Raw genomic sequence first — 10,968 nt, 5'->3', positions numbered from 1 at the left:
TTTGTCAGCTTCTTGATCATTTATTTCTGTGTTGTTTTGCTGATCTTTCCAAGGAAAAATTTCTTCATAGAAGACAACATTCTTGCTTATAAAAAATTCCCTAGTGTGAATGTCAAGGACAGTATAACCCTTGACTCCATTCTTGTACCCGAGGAAGACACATTTTGTAGCTCTTGGCTCAAGTTTATTTCTGCCACCCTCAAGGGTGGAAGCAAAACACAGACATCCAAAAGTTTTGAGATTCAAATAAGTGGGAGGAGTATTATAAATGAGATCATGTGGGGTTTTCCCATTAAGTATGGGAGTGGGTAACCTATTTATGAGGTAAATAACATGGCTGGCAGCATAGGACCAATAAGCATTGGGTAAATTGGATTGAAACATAAGACTACGAGTTACATTAAGAATATGTTGGTGTTTACGCTCCACCACAGAGTTTTGCTCAGGAGTCTCCACACAACTAGTTTGGTGATTAATCCCATAGGAATCATACAAGTCGGTATAGTTGAATTCAGGGCCATTATCGGATCTAATAGTTTTAATCACCTTACCAAATTGATTTTTCACCCTAATAACGAAATTCTGCAATAGACTCCTAGCCTACCCCTTATTATTCATTAAAAATATCCAAGTGTGTCGGCTATAATCATCTATAATAGTAGGAAGTACTTATGGCCATGAACAGAAGGAATAGAAAGTGGACCCCATATATCACAATGTATAAGATCAAAACATTCAGCAGATAGAGAAACACTTATAGGAAAGGGCAATTTATGTTGCTTGGCATAGTGACAAACATCACAAACAATGTTAGCATTCATTTGCACATAAGGAAAGTGTTCACATATATGTTTTACAACTTTATGTCCAGGATGGCCTAGCCTATAATGCCACAAATTTATGTCAACATGTTTAAAAGAGAAAACTGTTTTGGAAATGAAATTTTGATCAGGACTGGGAAAGTCTTGTAGGTAGTAGAGGCTTTTGTAAGGGCTAACACACCCAATCATCTTCAATGTAGAATTCTCCCTTATCTGGCAATCCTTAGAAGAAAAAGTTACACTGCAATTTAAGTCTTTTGTAAGACTTTGAACAGAGATTAGATTGAAAGAAAAATCAGGAATGTATAAGACATTAAAAAGGATAAAATTTCTAGAAAATCGAACTGTCCATGCATATTTGGCTGTTATAATAGTATTACTAGGCAGCCTAACAGTGATGGGTTTAATTTTATAGAAAGTTGCAAAGTTTTCTTTCTCATGGGTCACATGATCGGTGGCCCCAGTATCAATAATCCAAGAAAGAGTACCTGGATCACCTTCCTTATCATTGTTTTGCATGTGATTGATATTGTGGCTGGGCTCATCAGCTTTCTCAATCATTTTGAGAAGCTTCTGCATTTGCTCTGGTGTTAATGAACTTAAGGCAGTACTTGTGTTGTTCTTCTGAACTATCTCTAGTCCAGAGGTGCTTTGGCAAGCATTGGTTGAACTCCAGCCTCCCTTGCCTTCAGGATTCCCGTCAGTCTTTTTATACCAAGGTGGATAGCCATGCTTGGAGTAGCATTCATCCACAGTGTGATTCATCTTATTGCAGTATGAGCATTGTTTCCCATAGTTAGGATTTCTGCCTCTGCCACTTCCCTGTCCAGAACCACGACCTTGATTCTTCCAAGACTGGTCCCCTTTCCAGTTGCTACCTCTGTTATTAACAGTGGTAAGGATTTTTGTTGTTTCAGCGAGTTGATTGAGGGCAATGTCAGGTTTTTCTTGTCTTTCTTGCTGCATAATAAGAGAGAAAACACGGTTTATGTGTGGGAGGGGTTCCATTAAAAGGATTTGGGTACGAACAGTGATGTAGGTGTCATTGAGCCCTTTTAGGAAGCATATGACATGCTCAATCTCTCTGTATTTCAGAGAAATCTTGGAGAGTTCACAGCTGCAGGGGACTTTGCAAGTATAGTTGGGTATGGGTCTAAGAGACTCCAATTCCTCCCAAAGAATTTTCAGATCAGTAAAAAATTGGTTGACACTCTTTTATCCTTGTTTGATTGAGTGGATATCTTGAAGGAGGTCAGAAATTTTAAAGTAGTCTCCTTTAGAGAATCTTTCTCTTAATTCATCCCATAATTCTTTTGCCTCTTCAACATATATCACACTTTCTACAATTTATGGAGAAAGTGTCTTTATAATCCATGAGAGCACCATCATATTACATCTTTCCCATGAATCAAACAAATTTTCAGTTCTTTTGGGTTTCTTGATTGACCCATCAATAAATTTGATTTTGTTCTTAGAAAGGAGTGCTCTTCTCATACTTCTACTCCAAGAAGAATAGTTGGTTTCATTCAAGACCTGAGAAATGAGTGTTAAACTTGGATTCGCCCCAGGATGTAGGTAGAAGGGGCTAGTAGGGTTGTTGACAGGGTTAGACTGATCTTCTGTCATCTTGATGAGAATCAAGAACACTTCAAGAAATTCAAGCAAGAAACACCAAGAATGAAAGATTGAGCAGCGAAAGTGATGATTTGCTCTTGATATCATAAAAGAATTGGGTCGACCCAGTCCAAGGCCCAATAAGTCTTCTGCTGACAGACTTAAGTGAGAAAAGACTCACTTTATCGAGAAACTTCTACTTGGTCAGAGAAATTGATGAGAGAGAAAGGAGCTAGTGCTTGAAGCAAGAAAAGATGGAGCTCTGCTTAGAGGCTTCTCTGCAGAAGGCGATCTCCCAGTGTGGTGAAGAAAAGAGGAAAGCGATGAAGGGAAAAAGAAAAAAGGAGCGTCTCAGGTTAGTGGGAAACTACTTTTATTTATGTTTCAGAGAAAAATATTGTATCTGGTGAAACAACCGTGATATGTAGTGTTCTATATGTCTAAAATAAAAGAAAGGAACTCTATTTATAGAGTTCATGGAGACATGGGGTAGAGGGTTACACAAGATATGAAAACCTAACTAAAAAATAACTAACAAAGGTGTAATTACTGTACTTAACAGTAATCCACCGAACAACTAACTTCAATAAAACTAATTATAATTATATCAATATTTTTATTAAGAAATACTCAATTGTCTATTAACATTAAAAGATATAAACTTACTATTTAACCTTAATGTTTAGCACATCTCATATACATATAGTCCCAAGTTTAACTTATAAATCTTCTAGTTTGTTTTAAATCATCTAAATATTAGTTTACTTGGTAAATATTTTCTTAGACCTTATCATTATTCTTGTTTTTTCTTCAACAACATATTAAACTTAAACTTTCCAATAGACACTAAAATATTCAAAAGAAAACTAATTATAATTATATTAATAATTTTAGTGAGAAATATCAATTTTTTACTAACGTAAGTAAATTTTGATATTCATAGTAAATCATCAAAAATAGAATATAAATTTATATATTTAATAAAGAAAATAGTTTTAATCTTGATGGTGTCCAATCATATATATATATATATATATATATATATATATATATATATATATATATATATATATATATATATATGGTTTAGGGTTTAGAGTTTAGGGTTCAGGGTTCAGGGTTCAGGGTTTAGGCTTTAGGGTTTAGGGATTATAAGTTTTAAAGTCAAGGGTATTTGATTAATTTTCATTCTCAAAACTAAAAAAAAAAAAAAAAGAAAAACAAGAAACCCCCGAACTCTTACCTCCCTCATTTCTCTCAACCCTTTCTCTTTCAGTAACCTCTCTAATTTCATCATCTGCAGATGTTCAATCATCATCACTTAAAAAACCTCCAGGCCAATTACTTTTGATGTCATTATGCTTGTGAAAATTGGATAAAATTAGATAAGACAAAAATTATAAAATGAAAACTCACTATAAAATCACTTTTTGTAAAAAATTGTTTAATAACGAGTGTTTCTGATTTTTTTTCCAGGCCAATTATTGATTCCTTTAATGTCATTATGCTTGTGAAAAATTAGATAAGACAAATTATAAAATGAAAACTCATTATAAAATCATTTTTTTTTGTAAGAAATTGTTTAACCGCGAGTGTTTCTGAGTTTTTCCAGGCGAATTACCAATTCCTTCATATGTCATTATGCTCGTGAAAATTAGATAAGACAAAAATTATAAAATGAAAACTCATTATAAAATCATTTTTTTTATAAGAAATTGTTTAACCAGTGTTTATGATTTTTTCAATTGGAGCTACAGTAGAGATGACAGAGAAAATGTCGGAGTGAAAGAGATGAAAAAGAAAGGAGGGTTGAGAGGAATGAGGGAAATGAGTAAAGGTTTGAGGATTTCCTTTTTTTAGTTTGAGAATAAAAATTATTCAAATACCCTTGACTTTAAAACTTAGAAACCATAATATATGAAAATATTTTTGTCTGCTAAAACCCGGTACACATTGATAAAATGTATCAACTGAAAAACCGGCATTAGCAAACCCCTATATATAAGTGTGTGTGTGTGTATGTGTGTTTATTTGTTAAATATCAAAGGAAAAAGTCCTTTTAACAACATTTTTAACAACTTTTTGACAACGTATACGTGTCAGTTTGTGATTGGTCTGTTTCAATTTTTTTTAATCATAAATTTAAATAAACCAGTAAAATAATGACACGTGTCCTATTGTTAAAAGTTATTAAAAAAAGTTGTCAAAATATCATGATCCAATATTATGCACAATTAAAATAAATATCAAAGTATGTTACTCCTACAAATAGTTTTCTAATTATTTCGGAAACAATTCGAATGTAATTAATAATATTTGAAAATTCCATACTTTATAACTTTTTAAAAATATTTAAAATTTGCTCATAATGAATAATTACAATGTAGTATGAATTTGTTATGATGGTAAGAATGATAGAGGTGAACCTGGAGAACGACAGTGGGCATCTATGGTTTTGGAATTATTTGGAAAGGTGCGTGATGTAAGGCCATGTCTGCAACGGTTATTCTCCTTGCTTCCAAGATCAGAGCATGCAAATGTAGAGCAGCTGCTTTGTCGTTGCTCCAATCTGATCCATCTTCACCAAACTCAAGCCTTCATGCTTACCAGAGCTCTCGAGAAAGACCCACCATCTTCCTCTACAACAACCTCATCTATGCTCTATCTTCACACAATCCCACTCTTGCCATTTCTCTCTTCAACGCCATTCGCCTCCATGGCTTTCGACCCGACTCTTACTCTTTTCCTTTTGCTCTCAAGGCCGTTGCTTCTTCACCTTCCCTCCGTCTCGGCCGCCAGATTCATTCTCAAGCCATTCTTTCCGGCTTCGCCACCCATCCCACTGTCCTCACCTCCCTCATTCACATGTATTCCTCCTGCGCTAACGTTTCCTCTTCCCGCAAGCTATTTGATGCCGCCGCTTTCAAACACGTTTCTCTCTGGAACGCTATGCTAGCCGGTTATGCCAAGCTGGGTGATCTATCCAATGCCCGCAACCTGTTTGAATCTATGCCTGAAAAAGGATAGGGATGTTGTTTCATGGACTACTCTTATTTCGGGATACACGCACACTCACAGTCCTCAGCAGGCTATCACGCTTTTCCGCACTATGCTGCTCCACAACGTGCAGCCGGATAAAATTGCCATTTTGGCTGTGCTCTCTGCGTGTGCCGACTTGGGTGCTCTCCAGTTGGGAGTGTGGATTCACAACTACATTGAAAAGCATAAACTGCCTAAGATTGTATCACTTTATAACTCTCTCATAGACATGTATGCCAAATCGGGTGACATAATTAAAGCACGCCAACTGTTTGAGAGTATGGAGCGTAAAACGATTATAACCTGGACAACCATGATTGCTGGACTTGCTTTACATGGTCTGGGAAAGAGGCCCTCGAGCTATTTTCTTGCATGGAGAAGGCTGGAATCAGGCCAAATGAAGTGACCTTTATCACCATCCTTTCTGCTTGTAGCCATGCTGGATTGGTTGATCTGGGCCGCTATTATTTCACGTGTATGAGATCCAAATATGGAATTGAACCAAAGATAGAGCACTACGGGTCCATGGTTGATTTGCTTGGCCGTGGTGGCTATCTTGAGGAAGCAAAGGAGCTAGTTAGGTTGATGCCGTCTGAAGCCAATGCAGCTGTATGGGGATCCCTTCTNGCTGCTTCANATAGATACGGCGATGCTGCGCTGGCAGCGNAAGCTTTGCGCCATCTAAGTGTGATNGAGCCCCAGAATTGTGGGAATTATTCTCTCCTATCCAATACTTACGCTGCGCTTGGTAGGTGGAAGGAAGCTGGTATGGTGAGGAAGGTTATGCGGGATACGGGTATGGAAAAGGTGGCAGGTGTCAGTTTTATTGAGGTGAACAATACAGTNTATGAATTCATCGCGGGAGACAGATTAAACATCAAATTTGTTGACATTTGTCATGTCCTACAAAGCATAAACGGGCAACTCAAGATGATTGATGTGAAAAGGGAATCATCCATAGAACTATATTGATGGAAGAGTTTAAAGCCTTGTGATTTGATGCTTCTAACTATGAGTAGGCGGATGATAAAATTGTAGTTTGAGTTGTAATATTTGTATTTGATATTGTGAGTTATCTTAGTTGGTTCTGATCCTGTGTAGACAAATAATTAACAGTGAAATTTTAATGGATTATAAAAATATTCTTCATAAATTAACTACTTAAAGAATAATCACTTTGAATTAAAACATGTTTTTTCGTTGATAATGATTTTTTAAATGGACTAAATTTTATTTTAATGGATTAAAAGTACCAACTTTATATAACTTTACATAAGAACAATATTATTTTATGTCAGATTTAAAATGAAATTTTTTTTTTAAAGATAGTTATAAATTTTAAAAAATGTTTATTTTCTAAAATAAATGAAAAATAAAATTAATTTGAGTTTTTATATGTATTGATTTGAAACTTTAATGTATGCATATGTTTCAATAAAACAATATTATATTTATTTTCAAATTATAGTTGTTATCGGAATTTGCATTGTAGTCTTCCTTGACGTGGTGGAAGGTGATTGGATTGGAAATATGTTTCGTAAAGTCGAAAAGTGGACGGATACTTGGATGTATATGTAAAATAGCAAGTATGAATTTTAGAGTATTAAAAGGCATTTAATGGCTATTAAAAGAATATAATAAAACTACGGATTAAATATGTTTTTAATTCTTCAACTATTAAGTGATTTTAGTTTTTTATTTCTCTTTCAAACTTTGATACACTTTGATTCCTCTCCTTTAGAAAACTGTAATTTTTAATCTCTGTAACTAGGAGCGTTAAATTTGGTTTAACTTGGCTAACCGCTGTGTGATAACATCTATTATTTTAGTTGTGTGCCACTTTTTTATTCTTCCCGTTTCCAACATTACATAAACCTTCTTCATCCATTCCTCATGGTTTCAAAACCCTAAAACATATAGATACTCATGTCCGCTTCTACCAAGGACCAGGCCATCTTCTCGCTACAGCCAACAACCATGGCGACCTTGTCGTTAAAACCTCATCGCTCAAACAAGCAAAGAACCTTCTTATCTCCATTGACCACTCTCTCGCCACCAACATCTTCTGTTCATTGAGTCATACTGATAGAGTTTGTTCCCAAACAAATATATACTGAATATTAAAAATTAAAGATTTCTCATACATTTATCATCGAAGTATTCAAAAAATCAATCACTAACCCAAATAATTGCTTTTCCTATACACTTTTCTGTAAGCAAGATGACCAAATTTATGAAGCAAGTAGCTTGATTTATTCTGGGCTGCTTCTTTTTCATTATGACAAATCTAACCTTCTCCATTTCCTGCAGTGTATCTTCTCTCTTTTAAAGAAGTGTGTGAATAGATTAACAAGTCAAAGAAATTAAGGAGAATTTTTAATGGTTGAAACCGCCCACTGTTTCAGAACCGAAAACCAGAACCTCCTAAAGTGTTTTAATGGCGGAAACCTTCCCCATTCTTTCCTATTTTAATGGCTGAAAGCTCAGTAACCGATGCTTGTTCATTGAGTTGAATAAAGATCCATAATATCATTTCCTAATACTGAATTAAACTAATGACGCATCATTTCACCTTTTGCTTTTTGTTTCAGCATTTATATAAAAGTTCATCACTGTCAGCCTTTTTGTGCGGTTTTCTTATTATATATATATATATATATATATATATATATATATATATATATATATTAGTAATATGTGCTTGATCTCATAATTAGATGTGAATGGTTTTCTGCTGCATACTAACCATTTCACGCAAGGCCAAACATTCATTCTCAATTTCGACCTTTGTAAATGCCGGCATGGCCAGGTGACCATCCATTTTGAACTCATCATGCTTTCGTTTACAGATCGAATCCAAACCCCCAAAGATTGAACATCCGAAGATGGAACAATTGCAACATTTCAACAAATTCGAAGATGGAACTACTTCGGAAACCATACATCAAAAATGCATAAAAACCCTTGAACCACTTACAATCACCAACAACGTTTCACAAATTCAAAAACGAATCACCTTACGAAAATACCCATCAACCAAAAAAAAATTGGTATTTACTTCGACATCCTCTCGGTCTTCGTCTCCCTTTTGTCAATCACCTTCCCATCGGATCAACAAATAAGGAAAAAAACCTGCAAAAAAAACATAGAGCCACCAAGATCGAAATCCTGAACAACTCGACAGAAGCAAAGGTGATTATGTTCAGAGCTTGGTTTTAAGGTCAACATTTTTCTTAGGTGATAAGGGTCTGCCTCACAGAATTCATCGGTGAATGTGGTGGGATCCTCGCCAGCGGTGGAGATAAAGTGGGAGATGTTGGTGTCGGTCTGATCGTGTAGAGGGAGACAGTGTGCCACCCAAATACGGAGGGAGAGGAAGAGAGAAAAGCTCGGCATGAAGACGAAGATGCAGTGGATTGACACGTTTCAGAAAAATGAAAAATATGTGGCACACCATTAGCCACCTAAGAAAAAAATTAACGCCTTACAGAGGACTAAAAATTACAGTTTCCTAAAGAAGAGGGATCAAAGTGTACTAAAGTTTGAAAGAGGGACGAAAACTAAAATTGCTTGATAGTTGGGAGACTAAAAGCATATTTAACCCTAAAACTACCAATGGACCCTTGTTTGGCCATTTCATCAGGCACATCTGGTCGAGTATATACATAAGCTCCTTCAGTCTCAGGTTTGATTTAGCCTAAGAAATGTTCGTAATTGTCCTTGAGGTTTGGCTTTACTGAGTTGTAGAGTTTGCAGGTGGTTTGGTCAATCGAGCACACATATCATTTGACCATTCTCGTGGGTTTGTAGGTGTATTGGCCATTTAGTCAAGCTTGCAGGTAGATTGGCCATTCGACCAAGCTCATATATCATTTGGCCATTCGACCAAGCTCATATATCATTTGGCCATTCGACTGAGTTTATAGATGGATTGACCATTCAGCGAAACTCATATATTGTTTGGCCATTCGGTCGAGCTTGTAGATAGATTGGTCATTCAGTCGAGCTCATATAACGTTTGGCCATTCAACCAAGCTTGCATGTAAATGAGACATTCGATTGAGCTCGTATGTCGTTTGGCAATTTGACTGAGCTTGCTTGTAAATTGGCCATTTGGCCAAGCTTGTCGTTTGGTCATTCATTTGTGCTTGTAAATTGGCAATTTGACCGAGTTCGTTCAAAAGCCACTATGTAAGAAGTGTCCTTTCTTCTTGTGTTGTTTAGTTTAAGCAAGCTTTATACTAGACTGTCGGCTTAGGTAGGCTCAATTAAGTGTTGCTAAGTTACTAGATTATCAAATCCTCTATCGATCTATGAAAAAAATTCAACTTATTTTAGGTCAAGGAATAGGGAGAGTAACTCTAGATATGGCTATAATAGCATCCTCACAAAGAAAAAACACTTCTCATTCGTAACACAAAAGTATGGAACAAGCCATCTATTCTTATACATATATATCCATTACTAACAAATGTTACTTGGAAAAGTTACATTTAGAAATTCATCACAAGAGCATAGAAACTCACGGGGCTTCCAAATCCAAACATAAATAGGTTTTACATCCTCTTCAAGTCAATCTATATTAGTCATTTTGATGGTTAAAATTTTGAAGCAAGGTCAAGAAAAAAAATCCAATGGCATGAATCTTATGAGAAATTTTCCATAACTCCAATCGGGATGCAAGTTGAACTGAATTTTAAAGTGATATGAAATCAATTCAAAACTTTAATTAGAAAGGAAAAACCAATCTTCAGTGTTCAAAACATTCCCCCTTACTAGGGGTGGGCATAGTTCATTAAATTGAACTTGAACTGCAGTTAACTAATTTGTTTTATACTTAGAAAAACTGAACTGTTTTTACTAAAAACTGATTAAATTATTTTATAATTCAGATTAAAAGAACTGAAACTTAATAATTTTAGTATAGTTAACTGGTTAACTGGTATGCTTCTTTTTGTCTTTTCTTTGTCAGAATCTCTCTTTGCCAAGGTCCATTGCCTTTTTTCTTCCTGCAGCTAACCATCTCGCTATCGTCCGTCTTGTCATCACCCATCCCTTTGGCTTCTTACCACAAACCGCTCTCTAGGTTGCACGTTAGATTCGATACCCCTCAACCATCCTGAACCAGAGCTCATCCTCTTCCCTGCCATTGCGCTCATGCTCGTGCTGGTGGTGGTGCTGCTGCGAAAGTCGCCGCCCATTACGATGGCGTTTCGAAAGAGGTATGCTGCCACCGAAACTGCGCACAACCGCAATGCCAGCAGTTGTACCGCTTCCATGCTTTCTTCTTTCACTCTCACAGTAAAAATAAATCGCGGTGGGACGCGAAAGTTGATGCCTTTGAGATGTGGGGTTGGTATGAGGAAATGGTTTTTGATTCGTTCAGGAAGCATCTCTGTTAATGTTGGCATCCAAAAATAAAATTAATGAGATCATGAGATTTTGGGTTGTTTGATTAGGTTGGGACCCTTTGGCACTAGTCAAAATGCCCAAT

General features: G+C 35.9%; 1 protein-coding gene across 1 annotated transcript; it reads left to right on the top strand.

The window, feature by feature from the left end:
* The first annotated feature begins 4,802 nt into the window (after positions 1 to 4,802).
* LOC106773842 (pentatricopeptide repeat-containing protein At5g56310-like) lies at positions 4,803 to 6,600 on the top strand. Its single transcript, XM_014660599.2, is given in 3 exon segments — positions 4,803 to 5,447; positions 5,449 to 5,812; positions 5,815 to 6,600. Coding segments are annotated over 3 exon segments (1,518 nt in total). The 5' UTR covers positions 4,803 to 4,925; the 3' UTR covers positions 6,447 to 6,600.
* Positions 6,601 to 10,968: the final 4,368 nt, after the last annotated feature.

Source organism: Vigna radiata, chromosome 9 (genome assembly GCF_000741045.1).
Source record: "Vigna radiata var. radiata cultivar VC1973A chromosome 9, Vradiata_ver6, whole genome shotgun sequence".
Classification (NCBI taxonomy): Eukaryota; Viridiplantae; Streptophyta; class Magnoliopsida; order Fabales; family Fabaceae; genus Vigna; species Vigna radiata.
This window is presented reverse-complemented; position numbering and strand designations above follow the sequence as displayed.